The 25202-nt window shown below is 38.1% G+C and overlaps 1 protein-coding gene across 7 annotated transcripts in view; it reads right to left on the reverse strand.

Annotated features, from left to right (window-relative positions):
- Positions 1–25202, reverse strand: part of scaper (S-phase cyclin A-associated protein in the ER) — a 66716-nt gene that overhangs the window by 12428 nt on the left and 29086 nt on the right. For all 7 annotated transcript variants that reach the window (XM_015030303.1, XM_015030304.1, XM_015030307.1 and 4 more), the window contains 6 exons: positions 21608–21673; positions 20809–20935; positions 15313–15428; positions 7355–7478; positions 2884–3113; positions 640–795 (listed from right to left, as the gene is read on the reverse strand). In XM_015030303.1, the coding sequence (XP_014885789.1) occupies positions 640–795; positions 2884–3113; positions 7355–7478; positions 15313–15428; positions 20809–20935; positions 21608–21673 (819 nt within the window). The remainder of the gene's footprint in view (positions 1–639; positions 796–2883; positions 3114–7354; positions 7479–15312; positions 15429–20808; positions 20936–21607; positions 21674–25202) is intronic.

Below are 25202 nucleotides of genomic sequence, written 5' to 3' on the forward strand. Positions count from 1 at the left end.
CACAGCAACTGGCATGGTCCAAATATTTCTGTGGCCCGCTGAACGTTCTTATAGATGACATATAGGCTGTTAGCAGAACAAATCTTAGAACAGATGAGCTAAACAGGTACCGCATTACATTCTTTATTATTTTTTTCAGGCAAAGCTTTCTTCCTAGTTGTCTTCTGTCACTATTTCTGCCACCATTAAATTACAGCTTCGGATAAAAAAGAAACATCATGTTCTTCTTCTGCAATGCTCAGAGTATTTTTTTCCTTTGAAGTCAGGAATGGTGGTGCTTATGTCCCTTGGTGTGACTGTGTGCTTAGCCTCTGTCAGCGGCGCCAATGAACCTCTCTGAGTGGAGGTCGCCATGGCACATGTGGGTGGGCTCCCCCCTGCACCGCAGACTAAGGTTTATGGTGAGTGACAGAGCACTGGGTCAAGTAGATCTCTATCTCTGTGTGCAGTAATGACAGCTTCGCCAGCTTGCTGGCTGGACTTTCAGAGGAACTACAAACTCTGTTTGAGTAACCATGAGATTGCCTATGGATCCCAGTGACAGAGTCTCTGCCATTACTTGCACAAAGAGAAGTGTGCATTTGTCAGGGGAAGATCAAGACATTCCAGAAACATTTAAGCTGTCTAATAAAAGCTCACCGTCCAGTTACGGCAAAGCACAGCTCACACATTCGGTTCAGCAGAGACGAGGCTTGCTCCAGAAAAGCAGACATCTTTGGGTGCTCATCTATAGGGCTTTGGACTGACAGGAAGCATCCATACAACTTGTCAATCAAGCCCATGTTTACTACGTAACTGAAGAAAAAGAGAAGAAGAGAGAAAAACGTTACATGGTTTATTGCATGTGCTTCTAAAGAAAAACCTTTTTCTTTGTGAAAGGCTCTTTCACACAAGCAAACAAAGGCCTTTACTGTGCATACTCCCACTGCACTGCAACTGTAAGCCAATACCTCACCTAAGCCCTCCACCCCCAGCTATTACTGTGATATCTTCAATTTGTCTCTGCCAATGACAGGACTCATGATCATGTTCCCTGTACTCTTTCAGCCACAAATCACCCCTAATAGTGTCATTAGACGGCTGTTGTGGCCCCTGTGCCAGCCCTGTTTTGGGCCCTTGACAGTCTGCTGACCCGGGGCTAGTCTTCTAGAAGATTCTGGTATGCAAGAATCATTTGAGTAAGGCGAGCTTACAAAAATCTAGAGATTATGGCTGCTAGTCAAGGCTTTTACATCAGTACTGGGATGACTACTGTCTCGTTTCCACTGAGCGGTACGGCACGCAAGTTATTTTGTAACTTGCGTGATTTTATTGTAAAAGTGGTCCATACAATCGACCCTAACCACACCATTCTTAAGCCGCCTTCAGTTGGAAGTCCTAGGACCATCGTACGGTGCGGTGAGAGTGGAGCTACTGGGTACAACAGTATTGATTCAGGGACAGAAAAACATCACTGCTTGCAACAAGCACAAAAGATGGGCGTTTGGATTTAACCCTGCCTGCCCACTGAGAGTCAAAGTGGTGGAAACGAGTAAAGTTAGGCCTTTTGGTGGATTTTGATACCAGCTTGATACACGTAAGCGATTTTGAGTGTATTCTACTTCTATTTGTTTTTCTCTAGACAACAGTCTTCCGCACAGGCCAGATTTGTGAAGAGCACAAAGGTCAAGTTGCCAACTATTTCCTCTACCTGAGCTGTGGATTTATGCCGATCCTACTCAGTTACCATAGTCCCCTTGGCTGTTTCTTGGATTGATGTTCTCCTTTAACAGCATGTCTTTGTAGGTTTGCCATACACTTTCATTTTTGGGATTACAAACTGAACAGTGCTCTATTAGATGCTCACAGGATAGAATTATAAACCCATTCCTGTTTTAACCTTGCCCATAACATTATTCTTGACCTGTTGTGTTGCAAGGTCTTCATTGTGCATCTTTGTGCAATAAAATGTGGAAATGTAAGAAGGTCCAGACTGGTCAACAAAATGAAAACGATAACAGCAGCAGCTAAAACTGAAGTCATCTTGGCAAGTTAACAACTTCCGTTTTAGCATCAGTTCTGTTGTGACTTTTTGCTGTTGTTTCTTTGGCATTTGTTGACCCTTCTGGGCTGACGTAGAAATGGCTTAATGACAGTTTGGTATAATTAGAGCTGTAAAAACTGGAATGTCTTCTTTTCTCATTAGCCATGCATACATTAAAGGACAGTCGAGGTAAATCTTAGGTTCGTACTTGAGATCATCAGTCTGACGAGACAATTTTTCTCAGGCACCGCCTTGACTCTGGGGTTATGCCTGGGTCAGTGGATGAGATTGGTGTGCCTGTGCAGCTGCTCTGTCCAGATAAATCATTGCTTGTGGGAGGGATGGTGGAAAGACTTCACTAGTCTACAAAGTTTCAGGGTGTTGGGCCTGCCTTTCCTCACGGTCCACATTTCTCCATCACTATCACAACTCTTACAGGTCAACCAAACGGGGCTAGCCTAAATGCCAGGTTCAAGGGGACCTTTCTAAGCTGTGGAAGTGCTTATTGGTTATGTGGATTTGTAAGCGCCACAGGAACTAATATTACTTAGAATGAGTTTCTGAATGTGTAAAAAAAAAAAAAAATAAATAAATAAAAAGGACATGCTGGAACCTGGCCAGAGTACAACTCATTCTCACACTACTCCCATTTTAACAAGACACCACTCGGATCATTTCCAAGCTTTCTGACATTTTCTTAGCCTATTCCTTACATATGACTTGCTCTTTAAGAAATCGGATGTTCATCAGCAGTACAGAGGAGTTTGAAAGAAAGCAGGTAAAAAGGGATTGAGGTAGGAAAAAGGAGGAACCATGTAGGAGGATGAAATGCCCAGAGTTGAATACAAAAGGACGAATACCTGATAAGATCTTGAAGTCGAGTGCTGTAGGACTCTACAGCAGAGCTATTGACCTTGGTACCTGAGGATGAAATCCAAAAGTTTTCACATTGGCCCGACTCAACAACGCAGAGAAACAGGGGCTTCAAAATGGCAGCAATGGTCTGAAGCAGGCCTGTTGTGAGCCCTTCATAGACCTGTTTGTTTATGCTGCAGCCAAAAATGGATTTGTCTTCATCTGGAACATACAGCTGATGAAACAGGAGAAAAAGAAAAGCATAAATAAGAAGAATTCGACAAAAAACAACTCAACAAAAACACAAGTGGAAGCTAATGTCATGTTAGACATTGTAGTAGTACTACCAAAGTGATACTACTTTGTTAGTAGAGATTATTTGGTGAACTTGGTTTAAAGGTCTGTCAGTGAATGCAAAAGGAAATTCTCAAAGGCTTTAGTGTTTGGACAAACCAGAACACGCCCCAATCAGAGATTTGGTGATCACCTTCAGATTATCAGTATTGAAAAGCTCTAACCTAATGACAAGCTTTAACTAATTGAAAGTGCTGTTTCTATTTCCATTTCCTACTTTTTTAGTAATAACATGCTTTGAGTTAAATAAAACTGTTTTCTCAAAAACAAAACAAACCCAATAAGTTGTCTGTCTTTAAATGACAGGAAACCTACAAGGCCTGTACAATTTTAGTAAGAACACTACATTGCGATGTTCCAGTTGTGTTTAACTCACAAGTGCCTTATTGTGACAGGTAGCAAGTGTGTCACACTCAACAACTCAACATTTACATTCGCACTTTATACATTTGAAAAAGGCTAAAAGATGTATAACTGTGCAGTGTACAGTGAAGCCTCCTGTACAACCACCAAGAATGCAGCATGTGGTTTCTAACTGGTACATCAACAATAAAACTGGTCTTTTCCATACAACACATACAGCGGTAAAGCTAGTTGACCAAATCATGCCAGTGCTCTGATCTGATTGCTAGGTGAGGGGCTGTGCTTGAATGAGGTTGCTCGGTAACAGGGCAATGCCTGCCGATTGCAACTTTATACATGGGAGGTTTGTGAAACGGCTTACTTTCCAGGCACCAAAAGAGATGAACTCATTGCCAGAAAATGGCTAGGTGGTTAGTAGAGACTCAAACAGAAGGACAAAAACATGCAAAAACTAAATTTTGCATAACAGGTCCCTTTTAGGATATCCAAGAGTCTACCAGTATTCCAAATCCACCATGTCTCAAGACAGACACACAGAACTGAACTCTTACGGTTTCCTGTAATCTGCTGAAATTCAACTCCCACTTATGGAAGCCTGAATGAACAGACATCATGACCCGATAGGAAACACTTTTCCCCCTAGAATCTTAAAACTTTTGTGCTTCTTCCAACCTCACAAACACTGAAAATGGTCAACTTTGATTCCTCCTCCCAGAATTACTCCCACATCGAAGAGTGCTGTTGTCAGTGTGGTATGGGGGGGAAAAAAAAAAATCCTATTTTTACGTTTTAATCGCTGGTTTTTGATCTATGCCTAGCAGCTCCTAAAGTATGGAACGGTCTGCCTCTTTACAGGCCTCCTCGCCGTCTGTAAATCCCATCTTAAAACATTTTTTTCCCCCAGGATTTTAATACCATGTGAGATTTTTCCAGATTATCTCTGGAAAATCTGTTGTTTCTTTTGCACATGTATAGAATTTTACTGCACATGTATAGATTTCATATTTTAACTGCTGCTTGTGAGAGGATGCTAAACTGCATTTCACTGGTTTAACACTGTCCTCGGACATTGTTTTTTTCTCAGCGACAATAAAACGCTATTCTATTCTATTCAGTATTATCACTTATTTATCTTTTATTATTCTTAATTTTTGTAATTTCACAGCCATTTTATATCGTTTTAATTTATTTTTTTATTTTTCATTCATCTATCCATTTATGCATCCCTACTTAGGTCCTTAGGTCCAATGTGGTTTTTAAAGTGCTTTAAAAAGTTTATTGGATTGGACATCCTGCCCTATTTAAAAAAGAAAGCCTTTGAGAGAAATTAGACAAACTAGTAGGATGGCCATCCTTCTCATCTGCATTCCAAGCATCATATGTAACACATAAGCAGAGCGCCACAGTTGAAATTTAGTGCCTTTGCTTTTGTGAAACCTGGCAAAGGTAAAACACTCACATTTGCTCCAACAGCCAGGGCGAATGCTGACAGCGTAGGTAAATCCACCAACATTCTCCACAAATCTAATTAAATGAGGGCATGCTCAGTCCAACCCCCACTGCTGCACTCAATTGCTAACACACGCATACCAAAATGAGATGTGCACTCAATAAGTGCATGCCTATGAATACAATAACTAAAAAAAGCCTAAGTTTAATGGTAATTTTGAAAACTTTATCACAACTCGCCATAAAACGACGGTGGAAGCGAGTGTAACTGCTGAGCTCAATTTACACTGAAAAAGAAGAAGAAGTTCATCTCCCGCAGTGCTGCTGGAGATGTCCATCAGCAGAGCAGCTGCTGGGATGTGTTTTATATAAACTGGAGTATACAGGCTAACCTCTCCCTCTCTGCCCCGAGGAAATACGACTGCTTTGGATTGGAACTCGACTGAAAAAGGAAGCCCCAGTAGAGTTCATGCATGCACCACAACCCTGTGGCTGTGCCTTGTCCTGTCTGTGTTGTGAGTGCAGAGCCGCCACTGTTGGATGTTTGGAGTGAGCTGATGTTTACAGTCTTTCTAGCAGAGTGCTGAAGGATATGGGCCGACATGTCGCCGCAATGCAGCCTGCTTGCCTTTTCTAACTGAGCACTCACATTCCCTCTGTCAGGAGGCATCTGTGGGGAACACTGGGACTCACAACTTTCAGTCTTGCTTTGCTTTTCCTTAACACTGTGGTACACTCTATGATGCCAGAAAGAAGGCGGAAACTACAAGACCTTTTGTGGGAGAAGGCAAGTGATTGAAATTCAAAAAAAATATATATATATAAAAAATGATAAATTCTTGAAGTAAATCAGGCAAAATTGTAGAATTTTCCAGGTTGATGGTAGGAACTTAAAAATTCACACTAGATATAAATGTAAACATATATTAAATAACAGTTTATACCTGTATAAGTAGCTCTCAGGGACTCCTCATTTGTACATATTCTTTCAGTAGGTTTAATTCTTGACTTTTAAGACCTTGTAATGCCAATTAAAGACCTATATTTTTAATAACTCATAAGTAAAATAGCTTAAAAACTAACTTGCTTAGAAACACAAGTACGTTAAATTTTTAAATTTTAAATTAGCTTGGTGATTTTTGGCTTTGCCATGCGATTCAGTAGCTTTTGCATTTGTATTAACAACCAGTTAAAGCAAACCACTGACACCATAATTTTTGTAACAATAAGCCAGTTTCACAAGAAGATTTCTTTCAGAGCGTTATTGGAATGACTTAATGCCAGCCGAAAAATTTCTTCCAACTGGGCTGTTTGCTGCCTGACATCATGAGCCTTATAGTGTTGTTAGAGCATAATAACATCTATCAATCAAAGATTTTAAACATGCATTATTATTATTATGAAAACAAAATTCATCAAAATATGTTGGAAAAAAACTAAAATAAAATCTGTCTTTCGGCAGTAAATCTGCATAAAGTCGAAGCCATACAGAGACAAATACGGCTCGAAATATAAAAGTTCCTAAATATAGAAAGGTTTCTTTACTACAGTTTTGTTCAGTATTTTAACTGTACTGCTAAACAGTACACAAAAACGACGGGCAATGGTAATTTTACAAGTAATTTCACAGCAGCACTATATTTTGTTTGCTTTATTTAATTTTTCTTTTTTAATAGACCTCTCCAGCATGGAGGAATTAATTTTTTTTCCAGAGCATTACATTATATCCAATTGCAATTATTCTTGCAGTATCAGTGTGTGAAATTATGTAAATGGAAAGGATACAATATGATACAATATTTGGCAACTATAAAGTTTCACAACAAGGCATTTAAACTTTGATTGTCAACAATGTATTTAGGCAGTAAGATGGGCTTTTTTACTATTCTTAGATCTAATTACAGAGCTTTTCAAAATCTTAAAAAAAGGAAAGCACAACCTCCACAAAACTGCAGAACACACTGAATGTCAAGTTCATCATCAGTACAAATTTCTAAGATTTTACAGCAAATTATTCAACTGTATAGTTGTAGTTTTTACAAAAATAATAATGAAAGATGTTAGAGGCTACAATTCAGAATATATTGCAAGGTAGATTCGTTGCTCTTTTTAGACAAAGAAATGTGTTCTACTAATTTAAACCTTTTCCTAAAGTTTAAATTGATAGTAAACGTGATGTTTTAACTAAATTGATGTGAGAAAAAATATCTAGGAAATGCTTTAGAGGTCTAATCACAAAATATTTCATCCTTATTAGTATCTAAAATAGAAAAATATTATGCAAACCACACAATGTTTGTCTCGACTTACTGTTAGTTGGTGAAGCAGCAGGTCCACGAGGAAGACTATCTTGTTGCTAAAGAGCACATAACTGCAGTTGAAGGTGCAGGAGGAACATGCCAGACAGTAGGTATTTACAGCAGCACAGAGAGATCTAACAAGAAGAAAGACAAGCCATTATCAATCAGTAGTTCAAATAAAACTCAGGTTGCAATTCTTTTAAAAACACAGCAATCAGTCATTCATGGGACCTGGGAACCAGAAAGGCTACCTGGAGGTTTCAGGAAGGCAAACTTAATCTTCTTCAATTGTGCTTTCTTAAGGATGCTCTTTATCTCCAGCCGTCAGAAGGATATTTCACTGACTGTGCAAGAATGGAAGCAGTTTTGAGAAATAAAACACTCATATCAGCTATTTAATGCACAAACTCCCCTCTGTAGCCACCTTTAGAGGTGCTGAGTGCTATCTTAGTCCCATCTTGGCAGAGATGGTGCAGCATTTCCGCTGGAGAGATAAAACAATTTCTCTTAGCAGCTCCCAACAGCAGCCAGGCAGCCCCGGGCAGCAGCCTCTGTATTTTGTCTGCTCTACAACACGCTGTAGAGAAGATTAATGCTTCAGATAACTGACCAATCATTCCGCGGTGACTGCTACTCCCCTTTCGCCCCGTTTCATCAGTTAATATTTTTTGACAACTGTATATTTTAGCCATTAGAGAAATGGCGTATCCTATCTGCTCGCGGGAAGAAAGGAATCCCCCTCTTCGGTGCCTAAAGTAGGCCATGTTTACTTCAACTGGTAAACATTTTGATATGTACCGAACCTTCACATCTGCTGTGCGTTTTCAGTAAAACCACGTTGGCACAGCAGAGGAAAATACACGAGGCGAGGGCTCACTGTAGTCTGTCAGTAACTTATGCTATTCTTTGCTTTGCATTTCTTGTGGGCACATTTTTGTGTGTCGTTACTGACGTAGAAGTGCAAAACTGCCCGACACAGAGTGTGGCGTTAATGTGAGAATCACAATATTTGGAGCGTTTGCACGCTGTTCACATCAGACAGGAAAGTTTAACACCTGCTAACAAAAAAGCGTAAGAAACAAACAAAAATAATAAAATCACAATAGAGGTTTCCTTACAAATTGTTACAATTTTAGGTGACAGATGGAGTAAGAGTTTATCAACCAACACACACTTTGGAAATAGTAACAGAAAAAAAGATTAGGCTATGTGTAACAAGAGGGAAGGTAACTTGAGAACCCAACCAGACTTTGCTTTGTGTGCAGTCTTGCAGCTTCAGATTCTCAGACCCTGATTGTTGAGTGAAGGCACGACAGAGATAAGCTTCAATGCAAATAGCAAAACGACAACTCAAATACTTTTTCACAATGCTATTGTATAATTACACACCTCACACAGCCTATGAGAACAGCCAGAGCAAGCCATAAGCATTCCACTAAAGGACAGGAGTTACTCTGGGTGTCTCGAGTCACTATTGTGGTATTTGACTATGCACTTGTTGAGTAAAGTAGAGCACAATAGCGGGGTTATCTGCCATCTATCACAGATTAAATGGCAAGGCAGGACAGGCTTAATTACTAGCACAGAAATGTTTAAAAACGGCCAGATAAAGTTCACTTTGGTCAATAGCATTCAGGTTACACAGAGACTCAAGACTCCATTTGCCAAATGTTCATCCTAAGCCGCGTATAAAGAGGTAAGTGATTGCACTATCAAGGAAAAAAAAAAAAAAACTCTGACTAAGGAACTAACTGTAAACTAAATGTAGAGTTTAGATTTGCAGAGTAAAAAGAAAATTTGCTTTATATATATATATAATTTTTTTTTAAACATGCAATGCAATGTGTTCCATTTAACAAGTACTAAACATGGGTGTGTATTAGATTTACACTGTATGGTTATCTTGAGTAAAAATAGCATGACTTTACAATATTAAAATATGAAAATGTATAACTGACAACTAAATGGTTTGCAGCTTGCCAACCATGCTTTTTAAATAGCGCCGGCTTAATGATTTTTGGCACTTCTTCCAAACCTTGTTTTTTGCTACAGATATTTCTAGACAGCTGAATTGGTCTTCTCTTTGCAGGAATAAAAACACAAATTGGCCTTCTTTCTGTCAATTGACAGCCTGTTTTGGTCATTCCAGCAGTTTAAACCACCGGAGCACCATGATGGGCAATTCGAAAGTTTTAGGAAGTGTTTTTTTCCCCCCCAATTCTTATAATTTTTTTATATATATATATATATTGCTAATGATTACCATCTGATATTTTGCATGCAAACCTACACAAAAGTTTAAATTGTATACTGGTCATAATTAAGAAAAATTTGTATTGCCCCAACACAATTAGTCAAGTAAAAAAAAAAAAAAAAAAAAATCCTTTAAAAATACAAATCCACCATTTAATTAAGTATGTTTATGAAGGAAGTTTCTTATCAGCATAGAAGATTATATTGTTTTACTGTACAATAAAACTAAAGATGTGGTCAGGTTTTTTATTTTTTTATTTTTTTAGTAGACATCAAATCCTGGTTTGATTTAGAATCCACCAAGCTGATCTAGAATTTGGATTTTGTCCGATTCCAAATGTCTTTTGTGGGGACACGTGTAACTTATTTGTGTAAATGTTTTAATTCTGCATTTCCATGTAAAAAATGTATAAAGTGTTGGCTCCCTTGATTAAAGCAACAAACTTCAAAACATTGAAAATGGACAATAGTTCTCCCCACTGTTAAAGTAAAATCTCTGTTGATAATCTGTAGTTGATTTGTTACGAAAAATCCTGGTGTACTGAAATGTGTTCCTGCTGGCTGCATCAAATTAAATGTGTAATTTGTTGTTCTTAATAGCTTTAAGTTCAACTTTGGGAGCGACAGGGAAACAAGGATTTATCATAATTCTGACACAGCATCAGCAAGACAAAAACATAACTTGTACAATGGGCATTAACAAAGCCATGGGACAAATACATGTAATAATTGTGGCTTACCAGTCAAAATTAACTTAAATGAGCCCATATGCTGCATTTCTCAGACTTGCCAAGCCCACTCTAAGAAAAATATCCTTATGTCTGGTAAGACAGATTAGGCTCCCAGCACCATGTAATGAGCGCTCAATAACTTTGTAAGCCAGCTAATAAGGTTGGCTCCATGGTCATTTCTAGACAAATGAAGAGGTTGTCAAAGGCATGTTCAGTTTATGGCCTTACACTAACTTGTACAATGGACCACGACAGTGATCTGTCTTTGGTTTCCTCCCACCTAATTGAGCTTGATGAGCATGACACTTGATAGTACAACCTCTCTGGGAATCTCACAGTCTGAAGCCCCCTCCAATGACAGCTCTTTTGAGGAACAATTTGGTAAAGTGCCACACCGCCCATTCTCAAGTTGCACGGAAATATTTTGGAGACTGCTGTTTGCCAGTCAATGTGAGCAGGACAGATTTCTTAACCCACAACACAATGGAAGCCTTATTACACGGGGATTATGGTTAATAGGGTTTAAAAATGACCATAACCACCAAACTATCTTATCTCACCTGTGGCATAAGTGTTAACAGGCTGATTTAATGCAAATACAAACATTTAGAGACATAAATGCAAAAATAATGAAACACCATAATCTGTTCACTAACACCAAGTGGTTAACCTCTTCCAGCCAGGGCAAATGGGTTTACCTGTGAAAATCTCTACATCTATAAAGAAATGAGGCTAAAAGGTAAAGGAGTAACACACACCTGATCCTGTCAAACCCTGCTTGAGCTTCAAACCTGCTAACCCACAGGCCTACACATGATCAGATTTACTGGGGGATTAGGAGCTCAACTGACCTTTCAATTTAATATGCCAACATTCAAAACAAAGTGAAATTAGCTCCTGAAATAAAGACTGCTTTGTAAAAAACAATCCCCAACTATTCATACATTATTTGTTCTGGAAAAACCAAAAGTAAAAAACTAACTTCCACAGGAGATAAGAAGGTTTCCAGCTGTGTCGCTAACTTGACAACTTATGAAGTTAAATGTCCAGATCTATGCTCAGCTGACAATCATGTATAGGGCTCTTTAAGTTTTTTTTTTTAGTTTTTTTTTTGTCACTGTTGCGAGTTATCAACCCTGAGATCTGCTCTTCTCAACCCGAGTTTCAAATTCCTCACCCTTTTCTGAGCGTTTCCTATGTGTGCAGTCAAGCCTGACGGGAGTCGCACTGTCGAAATCTGACTAACTTCCAGATCAGGTTGAGCCCCCGCCTCTTAAACAGGGGAAGAAAAAGAACCCTAAGCCAAAATAAAAGGTGAGGAGCAAATCCATTTCCTTGCGCTGTCAAACAATCCCTTCATTCACTGCCATCTAAATGACATTTAATTTGATTCTGCTGCTGATCTCTCCGATACCCTGAGAGCTTCCAAGACATCAACTCTGGCTGTTGTGCCACACTGGCCAGGTATGAAGGAGGAGAAATCTGATGAGCCGTCACACTGCGCCATTCACATGAGTGTGCGCACAGACAAACGGACACAGGCTCTTACAAATGGTAGAAAACATCCTGAAATAACACCACAGGTAGCAGGTTTGATTTCACAGGATACACCAGGTCAGGCGAGATGGTGAAGGAAATACAAATTGGGTTAACACGTGCGTTTCTCTGGAGCTCACTCTTATTGGTAACCGACAGCATGCCCAAACACCATAAGAAAGTTTACAACTCAATTTTTGTCAGACGATGCCCATAAGTATCAGCTAGGTGTTAAAAAAACATAAAAATAAAGCACATTCATTTAAGGAGTTATTTTCAACGGAAATGATTCATGCTGCAAAAGGGCAAGATTTTCAGCAGATATCAGGAAGGTGAAACACTGCAGCCAAGTTGCTCTATTTTATACTTTTTAGGAAAAATAATTTTTTAAATTCCATTTGTATATTTGTTGTTTTTAAACAGATATAACCATTTCAAAATTGGACAAACAAAGAATTTTTTTTTTTTTAATTACTGATTACAAAGGTGGCCACAAAAATGTCATTGGTTTCTCACTACTGCTAGCATAGAATATGAGGGGGTCAAGCTCAAATTCAAGTTCAGAAATTAAATTCGAAGAAAAAGATTTTATTTGAACATTAATTCATTGTGTGATTTTGTGTGGTTTTACAACTTCTTGGATCAGTTAAAGCTGCAAGCTGGGTTTTAGATTAGAAATAGGATGAAACAAAATTTCAAAAGACATCATTAGTGTTTAAATTATTAAAAGTCATTATTAAAACTAATCAAAGTACTTGTACATAATTTATGAGTTACCAGGCAACGTAATTAACGTAGTGGAACTGTAACTAAATCACTGGACCCAAATTTAAAGATGAGTCCAACCTTGTCTGTGACGTTCTTGTACCTTTAGTCGAAAGCTAGCTCATCAGTTGAGCTGCATAAACTCTCATCTGCACTCCACAGCGACCGCAGGGTTACACCAGAACATTAGCGCAGCCTTGTAGAGGAATTAGCTCATTAATGTAATGCTAACAAGATGGAATCAGACTCCCTGGGGAGAGATATGGCGTGAGCATCTCGGCAGCTGCCTTTTTTTTTTTTGTAAATCACTCTGCTTATCTGGTGGGAGGAGGTGATCAATATGGCAGCATCTCTGTAAACAGATAATGTGGCACACTCTGGGGCTAGCGTCTGTATGGAAGCCCATTAGGCCACGCAGCAATCCAGATGACAGATTGTGATAAGCAGACAGCCAGGCTGTGTCCTTGTGTCGGATTGTGTCATGAGCCGGACTGACCTGAGTGACACAAAAGGAAAGTCTGACCTTTCCTACATTTTAGGGTAAACAAGCCAAGAAAGATGAACTAAAACTAATTTCTTCACATTGGATTTAAAGACTATAAATATATTTATATATATAACTATACCGTTACCATGTTGTTTCTATTGTTTCTTTTAAACAATTTGTTATTTATTAAACATTTAATGTATTTATAGAAAGGAATAACTCAGTGATTTGTAAGAATCATTGAATTTGTACATAACTTCCTGTTAGTGATGTGCCAACAATGCAAGAAGTTTCAGTGCAATCCTGAACTTCCAATCTGGTGATAAATGTAAAGATTAATTTGCTGTTTTCTTTTAAACAAATATGGACTGCAATTGATGACGTCTAGTTAAAACCCAAAATATGTTGACTCATCAAACCCAAACTATAAGAAATCAGTTCAAAACACAGTTCATGATCTGCATTAGCTTTATTTGTGAAAATATTAAGAAAAGCAATTTCACGTGAGTTTTTGTCATTGGGACTACCATAAAACACCAAATGAAGTCAGATCAGGACTGAATTGTTCTTCATTGGTTAAAACAGCTTGGAATTTTAAAACTTCTTAGCAGCTCAGTGAATTATCAGTTTAGCATCAGGCAAAAATCCCTCTGCATTTGCTTGAAACGTAGGAATGTAGAAAAAGAATGAGTCCAGTCTTCATCGCACTAAAGCAAAAACAAGTATTAATAGCAAAGAAAATTTAAATGAGGCGTACAAATGTACTCCAATACGATTGTGTGCATAAAGACTCTGCTCACAATCTTATTTCTTCAAATACAGACATAAGCCTGGAATTCCTTCATATTGCAACTGAGATTGAAAGGCTCTGAAATATGCGAGAAGAAAAAAAAAAAAAAATCAATACATATGCCATGTCCTTTAAAAGCCTTATAAATATAAGAAGCATTTGTCCATTAGCAGAGACAGAGAAACCAGTAAATGCTAATGAATGGGAGAGCAAGGCCATTCAAGTCCATTACAGAGTTCCACTTGTGAGCACAGCAGTCTCTTTGGGGTTATCTGCAGCAGGCCATGCAGACCCCAACTGAGAAATGTTCCATGCTCTATATAATAGATGGGACACATATGCCTTTTATGTTTTGGGAGAATAACACAAACACATACCAATAAGAGAAATACAACTACTGCATGTTCCTTAAAAGGGGAACACTGAATGCATTTTCAGACTATTTATTGTAACGAACTGCTGTAATAAATTACTTCAATGAAGATTAACCAACTATACTTGCGTAAATCCCGAAAGCGAAAATGATGCAGAGTTATGAGAGCCAACATAAAATTAAGTTACAAAGACCCCAAGAAAGGAGGGCATTAATAGCATAGGATTGGTCAATATAAGAACAGGGTGTGGACGAGTATTAGTCTACATTCATCATTAAAATAAAAAAAAAAAACTATGAGGTTTCTGTATGACCCCAAAGAGGAATCTTTGATCATCTCAAAATTGGATCTGGATTTAGCTTTTTCATTACCAATGAACATATTTTTTTCTTCAGATATAACTTAAAAAGTTTGTTTGTTAAACTTTATTCTGTTTGGCATAAAAAAACACAACTTTTCTTTCTGTTAAATACACCTGATGACCTAAATATTATTTTATAATATTAAGTATAAAAATAACCATAAACACAAAAAACGTTGAACAAGCAAGATTAACCTGCATCTACTTGTTTTAGGAGACAATGACAAAAATAAGATGGACTTCTCGGATTGGTTCTTATGGACAGTATTGTTCATAAAAATATCCTGACTCGACGAATTTACATAAAGAAAATTAAACTTATAAAATAAATATCACTTCAAGCAAATAATAATAATAATAATAATAATAATAATAATAATAATACAGGAGTCTTTGGTAACAATAATTATTAAGCTAAAGATAGAGTTGCACTTCTTCTAAAAAGAAAACAGAGTCAATGCTGAGTGTCCCTCAGTTTTTAAAAGCAACTGGTGATGGAAAAAAAAAAAAAAAGTCAAAGAGGACTACAAGCTAAAGAGACAGCTCACCCTGCTGGCTTGAAACTGAAACTTTGTCACATCATGACAAATGTGGCTACAACTCTCATTGCAGTTGGAGATAGCAAGTGGCAGAAAAATTATAACACTGGGAAGTTTGGGGATTGTACTCACTTGACAGGAATACGTGGGACTGCAGTGGGTGTGGTAACAGAAGTGATGACCTGCAAAATTTGCTCCAAAGCACTCAGGCCACCGCCCACTTGGAAGGCCACTTGGTCTGCATTATTCTGTCGAGTCAAAGAGACAGAAAGAGTTACAGTCGGTGGGGGACAGCGGAAAGCCGGTTGGACAGGGGATTATACCGCAAGGAGCAGGGAGGGAACCTTTTTCCTCTCCTACGGAGGCGAGGGACTGAAATCTGAAACAAAGTGGTCCCTCAAGTATTCCTGTTTAATCTCAAAAGTGCACAGCCTGGCTCCGCCCCACAACAATCAAGTTTCAGTTAAAGGCAAATGGTCTGCAGGCTCTAGTTAGCACCAGGGTGGTCTCGGCAGATGACAACAGACCAAGTGAAAGTGAGAAAATGTCAGTCTGGTAATTAAAGAACGGGGCAACTGGAGAAATCAGGATACTGGAACCTATTTAGACTATAAAACTGGAGGGTCCTTTTTAAGTGCTTATGTCTCACCACACCTGCTGTGTCAGTATCCACTAGGATTACTACAACATGTTATCTGAATACAGGACTACTTTCTTTCTTTCAACCTTAACATCTATTAAGCTTCACACTCTTTCACAACGGGCTTGTCTCCCAGTTTCTCTGAATAGTCGGACAACCTTTAAGTAAAAACGCCACAATTTCACCACAATAACTTCAAATAAAAATGATCAATTTCATTTCAGAACAAAAAAGCAATTATTATTTGTATTAAACCAGCAATATTGATCAATGGTTATTCTTAAAATTATTTGTAATACTTAATGGTTGCCTAGGTTCTTTGAGGCAGGAACTATGGTCATGGCTGAAAGCGGGGGAAAATTGTGGGAGGCTCCCTTCTGTGAGCTGATGGACGGCAGTGTGCAGCAACAGTTTTAAAAATGTCGAAAGAGTAAAACTGAATTGTTTTTTTGCAGCTTGAAACCAATTTTACAACCACTGTATGCTGTTATGGCAGGCAGCAACTGACCCATGCTCATTTCACTGAATTTAATTTGCACATATGTAAAAGGATTCAACCTGCCGTTGCGCGATGATAGAGTAACTGATAGAAGGTTAGAAGTGTTGTTATAGTAACCTCTACATCGACTAGTACGAAGCCAGGCGTGAGAAACCAATGGCTACCAGGCATGTTTGTATCTGAGCTGACAGAGATGATAGAAACTGGCACAGAGCTGATGACAGAGGGCCACCCTCATGCAGTCACAGGTTGACGTGTTCCACCGCCCGTCACTACGTCAACCTGTAAGGTTCCTTAGCACCGTGTCAGCACTAAAATCCATCCACTTCATCTGTGCTTTTGTTCCACAGATGAGAAGTTTCTAACAAGCCCGAACACATTGGGAGAGTAGTGCTCTTCCAAATTACAGATAAGCTCTTTATCTGTCATGTATGCCTGCTGCTTAAGAAATTGCTGCTAAATTCTGGTGAACACCGTAAAGGATCTGTGAGGGTGTAACGTGTGCATCTGACAAGAACATTAAACATGTCATAACCTAAACTTAATGGGAAATAACTCGTATACTTCCTAAAGAATTGAAATAATGATTGGTTAATACCTTATTGTTACTTCCTTTATGTATATTTCTGCAGTTTTCATGTCTAATCAATTAAGTCTCAGTCACAGAGCTTGGCCTAACCCCACTGCTAACCCTCCCATCAACACACCTATCTAAAAGCCTCTAAGCTAAGTGAGGAAAAGCAGCTCTTTCATAGTAGGTTATCAATTGGTATTAAAGGAGCAAACTGGGATCTGTCCAATCCTGGAGACTCCTGCAAAACAAAAATAGAACAGAGTTTCTTGCTTAATTGTTCCTTTCCATTCCTGCTGACAGATTTTTCTGTTGTGATGATGAAGAGTGATAATGGCTAACTTAGCTTTAAACCAACAGGCTAAGTTAAGGCAGACGTTGTCTACTTTAGTTTCCTGTGAATATGTGTGAGTAAGAATGAGAAAGTTTTGAATCCAATTAGATAATAAGCTAACTGCTTATGATCATGCTACAAGGCACCAGAATACCGATTCTATAAGCATCACAGCTAAGTAACCTCATGGAAAGAAATTATTTTAAAAAAAAAATAGCAGGTCCTTAAAAATGAACTTGTGACTGCTTTCTAAACAAGTCATGTTATACAATCATCTTAATTTTTTTTGTTTCTCGTGGAATTCTGGTATTTTCAGTTAGGGTTGTAACTGTGGAAATCTCATGACTATATATATTTAGCAACATATATATTTATCAACACATTATTATTTTGTATATTATGCAATTACAGGCACACTTGTGTTTTTGTGTGTGCTCCAGTGGCCAAGCGATGACATTTCATTGCCAATTATGTTTCTTTGTGCAATGACAATAAAATAAGTCTAAGTCTATAACTATCCTACCTAGCTTGACAAATAGAGTCCACAGCCAAGTGATTGACGTTGTCCATGTTTTAAACAGTTTGATCACTAGACATGAGCCAAGAAGAAATGTAAAGAGCAAAGAGTTTATTCGTCTTTTCTCATATGGTTAAAATATCTGATATCATTGCACTTCCCAAAAGAATACAGCAAACACTGAGGCTCTAATCTATCTGTTAATGACCTAGCAGAAGACCCAACAAAGCATAGTGACAGGTTAGACAATTTCCCCAAGACCATAGCAACAACACCTGGGTGAGAATTAGCTCCTGAATTATACAACAGGAGCAGTCTCATCCAATTATTGTCCAGACAGACTATTGTTATCCCAGCTGATGGCAAGGCCCAGACAGCTGGTGATTCCTGCAACAATATCTGCAACCCAGCAGCCCAGCTAAATTGCTCACAGTAGTCTCCTCCTACCAGGAACTTTAATTACTGTTAAGAGAATGACACAGTCTCAGTTATGCAGTGCCACAAACAGATGGACAACAAAAGGGCAGACTTCATTATTGACAGACTTTAATCAATGACGTAAAGTCAGGTGCACACCTCCTTTAATGCTACAACGCAGAGCAGCCAGATTAATATGACAGATGAGTCTTGGTACACATGAATCCCATCGTCATACAGTGGACCAGGTCACCTGTAAACCACAAAATTGCAGGACTAAATATTTTCAAAGCTTAATTTTCAAGTGTAAACTTTTGTATGCAATACGACATGCGACTCATCTCAATGAAGAATGATGCATTTCAATATTTACTCTGTGGCGACAATATGTTTCTTGTCCAGTTTTATACCACAATCAAACTAAAAATCTGACATGCAGGGCTCAACAATAAGCGGGAGAGGGCCACCGCTTTAATACCCTAAACTGCAAAAAGCACAAAAGAAACAACTTCTGTCCACTTTGGCGTTTTCATTGGCATTGCAAAAGGATTTTTTTTAACCACAACAATGAAATCTGCTGATCCAAACTGCGTTTATCAGTCAGCCAGAGGCCCAATCAAGAAATCCCATCAACTCACGACTTTGTCCTTCACCTTCCCCCACAGCCCTTCACAACCTCCACCAGGTCCACCAGTCAGCTGAACCAGGGTTTGACAGGAACCAAATGAAAATGTAAATACACTCTGCAGTTGCCGACTCCTCAGAGAACTGCATTCCTCAAAGTCTCCAACTTGTCATATACGTTCCTCTTATTTATGTAAAACTGATCTAGAAGTGGTTGTAAACATATGAACTATAAGTAAACATCGTTAATAATTAGGCAGGTGTGTGAAAGAAAAATAAAAGTAAAAATGGCCAAAATTGAAAGAAAAACGCTGCTTTTCTCAATCACCGTAAATAAAGTTAAACAGAAAAAAAAAAGAAAAAAAAGCTGGCAGTTTTGACATTATACAAACCTTTTAACGCCACAGAGGGAGAAACAGACTTGGGTCAGAAAGTAGATGTAGCGTCAGATGTAAAGTGGGAAGGAAGGGGCACAAACAACAATGCTGCCTAAAGAATTGGCTAAGAAAGTGGAGACTGAATCAGATATGGGAGAGAAAAACAAATCACTAGGTGAGTCTGTGACATGAGATGCTTGTTAGGTCAAATAATCTAAATGGCTTCAATTTGAAGTGGCTCTTGGGCCAGACAGCAACTCTCTGATGGAGAGACTATTTATTTGAATTTGTCAAAAGATTAGAGGGGAAAGTGGTCCCCAAGCTTCCTCGTGTCTGAATCACAGTTCTGCTGAACAATGGTTGGATATACGTGACGATAGGTGTTAAAGTAAAACTTTCAAAAAGAGTTCAAAAACCTCCTTTAAACTGAGGCGAAAGACAAACCAAACGTAAGCAGACAGAGACTTGATGAGCCTCTTTCCTGAGACTGTACTGTTGAATGGAACCCCCTGGCCCACTGACCCCTGACCTCCCACTGGGAGTTTGTGAAGCTAAGGGGCGGAGCCGTCATGTAGCAACAGCTTGTGTGCTGCTCATATCATGCTTGTCTCCTCCTCATCTCTTACAGGATGCTCTGCCACCCACCATCGCCACCTCTTTCTTTAACTCTCTGGGGAAATTTGGTAATGGCCCTTCCAGCCGCCCCCGTCGTTACAGTTGGAGGATTATCTCTGTTCTCAAACCCAGAGGCATGCACAGAAGGCTGTTGTGAAGGTTCAAGCCACAACGTGGCATGAAATTTACACCTCGTAACAGAAAGTGGGATGTATATTTTCCTCATCTTAAGCATAGAGGCAGTTAATGTAATTCTTAATTCGTTCACTTTCAATTTGATGAGTTTTGTTGCGGGAGAAGAAAACCTTCTGGGGCAGATGTTTCAACTAACGCTTATATAGACATGATTTACAGCTGTGAGCAATTCACTCACGCTTATTATATTATTTGATTGGTAAACTGAATTTACAGTTGTCTAAACAAAAGACAGTTTGCTCTTGTGCTTGGAAACTCCTCTACTTGCAAATGTGGACAGTGAAAACACAATGTGGGCCTTTACTCTTCAGGAACAGAGGAGTTTGTTTCCTCTCCCACGACTGCAAGAACTAAATGACATCATTTGGTTCTTGCAGCCCAAGTGTAAGAGTTCTTGTAGCTTGTTGACGACACATTTATCTGGGCAGAATCTTTTTATGGTGTGGTGTCCGACAAGTATTATATCCAAATGATGTGGGAGGATGGACCTATGCGAACTTCCCAAGAGTTCTGCCCTTGAGCCCGTGTGAAGAATGAAATGTCCTTGCCAGAAAGATCTTTGTTGTTTTTGCCTCCAGTAAAAGAACACATTTATCTTTTCTTGCAGAGTGTGTATCGGCCTTTAATTTGCTCATTGCTAGGGAATGACCAGGGGCAGGGTAGCGGGAGTAAATGTTACTGTAAAAAAGAAAAGTGAATCTCAACAAAAACACTAATGCTCACTGACGTGATAAGACCAAAAGCAAATCAGCAAACATACAAAGCAAGACCAAAAACATAATCCAAGCACCTAAATCGCTTGGAAACTTTGTGTATGTGTAATTGACTTGTTCATGTACCCGTTTCTCTAAGATGCGAGAGATTTCTCCCAGAGATCTGTCCAGTCCAGATGCTTTGTTGTTGGCCCACTGTCCTCCATCTTGGCCCTGCAGCTGCTTCAGTAGGTCTTTAACTAAACGCTGCAGTCTGAACGGACAGGAAAGGAGGGAACTTTGTTCAAACTAGTTTTCATGTTAAATTTAACCAGAAGCAGCAGATCTAAAAAAATAAGTGTGAATACATTTAATCATTTGCAAGCTTTATTATATTAGAGACAACTTATCCTACATAAATTATGCAATAAAACTAACCTGCTTTAATGCCAAAATATATAATGACATACGGTAAAATAAATAGTAAATCTATAATAAGAACAACTGTAAATTTGTCCAACTTTAAAGTTAGACATTAGATTTATTATGAGTTAATGAATATGCATAAAATAAAACAGAATACTTTAAAACCTTAAGTAAAAAAATACATTACAATTAAGTAAAAGTAAAAGCAATTTGATCAAAGTTAAAATCAAATTAAAACAAATTAAAAAATTGTTATAATTTAACAAAAAATGAAACGGTACCAACATGAAACTATTATCAGTTTTTCCAAACTTAAAATGTCTCATTAGATCAATAAATGACTGGTTTTGCAGCAAAAAGAAATGGCATTATAAAAAATTCCAAATTATTATTTGAAATTAATCTTACAATAAAGGAAGTTCAACTGAATATCCTTAACAAACTGCAAAATTAATTAAGCATAACAATTCTTAAAAGCCCCAAACAATCAGGTTTTAATGACCAATATAGTTACACTTACTTGGCTTTGTATGGGGAGTCAAGAACCTGATTCTTTGCTTCCATTGAATTCTCATATTCCTTCGCTCTGCAAAATGAGAAGCAGAAAACGTCTTTAAACCTCATGAAGAAGAAAAAAAAAGGACCTTTGCCTGTCAGTAAAGGAAGTAGAGGATCAAAGTGGGACAAAAGTGGGAAAACAATTCAAACCGACTCAGTTTATTTGGCCTCTCAGCCAAACTCAGCTTAAAATAAACAGACTTTGGGTCTGCAGGGACAAATGCTTTGCTATCGTCAAGTCATCTCATCAACACTTAATACTGGGACTTTTTTTCTTTACTGTGTCTTGCTTTTGTTGAGAATACAGTATCAAATTTTCATTGATATCACACATTAACAGTGTCTGGAAGTAAGAAAAACTATGTACTATAATTTCAGTGACATTAGGATATCATTATATATATATATATATATATCTGCATCTTTGCAAGAGAAATCCGATTAAGGGTAAATACCTTTTATCAAGAATTCCCAAACATGATAAGAAACTATTGATCAAAGTCTGAACTGTAATTAATCTCATGATCGATGGAATCAGATACTTCCAGGGATTAGACAGGTGCATTTGTCCATCTTCTACCTTATCAAATCAGGACCAGCTATGCTTGATCAAGTAATAAACTCAGGTATTTAAGCACAGTCAATAAGTGGAACACAGATTTCCTACATATTTTGCAGTTCAAAGATCTGTACTTTTCAGGACTTGAGTTTAGACACACAAACAATTAATCTAGTCGGGTTTTTAATATACGTGTGTTCCTCAAATCTAGCAAAAAGACAATGCCCCATTCCAGACTTGGAGAATGACAAAAGCTAATTTCAGTCTTTAGCAGACTTTTTACGATTGTTCAGAAACCCTTGGAGCATGACAATTAATTGCACAGTAAGCAAAGAACAATGAGACAAAGACAAGAAACGTAAGGAAGAAAAAAATAAGGTGTAAATACTAATAATAATAATAAAAAAAAAACAGAGAGGACTGTTTACTACTTTTTCAAATGTATGAATTTTTTTTTATACCTTTTTTGGTTAAAAAGGAGTTCGTTAAAGTCATTCTTTAGGACTAATTATAGAAAACAGGGTAGCAAAAAATACACATAGAAATAACATCAAGAAACATAAGGAAGAAAGAAATAAGGTGTAAATACTAATAAAAAAATTGTGCATAGAAAGAATCATGTTTATTTGACCACTTATGAACTAAATGTTTTCTACCAAATCTAAAACAGCAAAATAATTAAAGGTTAGATCAACAGCAAACACTTCATATGTGTACAAGTGCAAATCAAGGACACTCCTGTAAAGAACGAACATCCACCGTCTTGCTCTTAAATGCTAACATAAAATTAAACTAGTTTATTTTGAATTTAAAAACATTCACCATCGAATGTTGGTCAAATTGGTTAAAAATAAAACTGCTGGCTGTGGTGCGATTTGCACCGTTTTATGATACAACAGTACTGCATTAAAGCATTGAGAACGTGGGTGTGGGAACCCCTCGCTTTTTACAGACACCATACAGTGTTCCAATAAAATGGTTCATTTCCACCCAGCGGTGAAGTGGCTCACCTTTATGTTTACGGGAGCTCTGTGTTATTTATGACCTCTAAAGGGCTGCTGCCTTTGAGTGCTGGTCTCAGCGGGTCTGCTGCAGAGTGATGGTGAACAGAGGCAGATCATGTTGTCACTTTCGCAGCACCGCTGAGACTCACAAAGGCAAAAAAAAAAAAAAAAAACCCACCAGTACAGAGAATAAAGTGTAGGAGATGGATGGTTGTTTAAGCTTGTAATTGTCTCTTAAGTCATCTTAAGAATTTATACTCTCTTCTGAAAAGCATAACAGTAATATATTATCTTAAGAAATTTCTCATAATTCATACATTATCTGTAATGAGGGCTTGAAAATAAGTCTGCCTTACACAAACATGATGATGATGGAGGGGTTTTGTGACGAGGAAGGAAGAAATGTGTTTCGCAAAAGCAAAGCTTGTTTTTAGTTAGTAAATCACCAACGTAGCAGGACTCCAGCAAAATAAAGACAAACACCACATTTGTTCAGAATAGGCTTTAAGAAAAACCAATGCTCAACAGCAACAATCGATGTAGAAAACCATCGGTTTGACTAACTGATCTCCAGCCACTTCACAATTCAGATCAGACTAGTCTGGATGATCAAGGACAACTCCATATTCATTAAGCCAGATTATTTTCCAGGTTAGGAAGGGAGTTCGGAAATTATGAGATTTAGTTTCCGTCTACAAAGAAGATTTGTGTCGTCACAACTGCTCATTAAAGATTACTCTGATTTATTTCTTAAATATTCTTAAGCTTTCTTAAACTTAAGAATAGTTTTTTATTGAAAATTGTTTAGAAGCTAAACAATTTCTACATATTCTACTGACATATGACTGGTTCTCAATGAAGTCACCCTTCTGCAGCCCACCACTTCATTCGATCTGTACTACAAAATATAAACTGATTTAGCTATGAATATTTTGCCATAAGAAATTCGTTAAAACTCAGCGCAGATTCAGTTAATTATGGCAGTCGGACAAACATGCACCTGGGCTTGATCCAGACTCTAAAACAGAAAGAACTTGAAATTGTGCAATGTGGATGATTAACTTTGTTGGATGAAAAAATGCCATAAAAGCCTGAAGTATCCAGGTTTGGCTCTCACATAGAACAAAACTTAATGCATCACTGCATGTCTTGAGTACATTTCATTCTTGGATCAAATTTTGTCAAATTCTAACTGAGACATCACCGGGCAGTTTTTCCCCTTTCATTTAGCCATAAATGCTCAACTTTTAAAACTCAGGAAGTAAAAATCAAACTCGTGAATTTAAGGGACCCCATCTAAAAATTGGTGATAAAAAAAAATAGTGCCTATAAAAAGTACTCATCCCCTTGGATATTTTACAATTTTATTTACAAATCAATCGTGAGCAACAAAATCTGGCTTTTTTGACAACAAAATTTAGTAGACTCAACTTTTCCTGCAATGCTACCCATAGTGTATGTGGATTGGCTCAGGTTGAAAGGAAGTATCTGGATGAAGCAATTTTACTCCATTTTCCTTGGAAAATTGATGGGGATCGGCTCTTTTCAAGTTCAGCCACAAATTCTCTAGAAGATTAAGGTCTAGGCTTCGACTAGGCCAAACCAGAATATCCACCCTGTTTGTCTTCAAACCATTTCTGTGTAGCTTTACCAGGATGCTTCTGATTTTTGTCTGGCTGGGAAATAAATGTTCTCCAAAGCCGTAGTTCTCTTGCCGGTAGGAACAAATTGTCCTCCAGGATTTTCCTACATATGGTTAAATTCATTTCATCTTCTACCTTTACAAGCCTTCCAGGCCTGCTGCTGAGCGTCTCCACAGCTGGAATGATGCTGCTTCGGAGTCTCCCACATGTCTTTTGTCAAACTTAATGCGAGTTTTTTTTTTTTTTTCCAGCGGTGGCTTTCTCTGTGTTGATCTCCCATAAAGCTTTGACTGGTGAAAAACCAGGGCGACAGTTCTTGTTTGAAGAGTTTCTCCTACCTCAGGTGCAGAA

This window comes from Poecilia latipinna, unplaced genomic scaffold (assembly GCF_001443285.1).
Source record: "Poecilia latipinna isolate Pla-1442-1.1 unplaced genomic scaffold, P_latipinna-1.0 Scaffold178, whole genome shotgun sequence".
NCBI classification, from domain to species: Eukaryota; Metazoa; Chordata; class Actinopteri; order Cyprinodontiformes; family Poeciliidae; genus Poecilia; species Poecilia latipinna.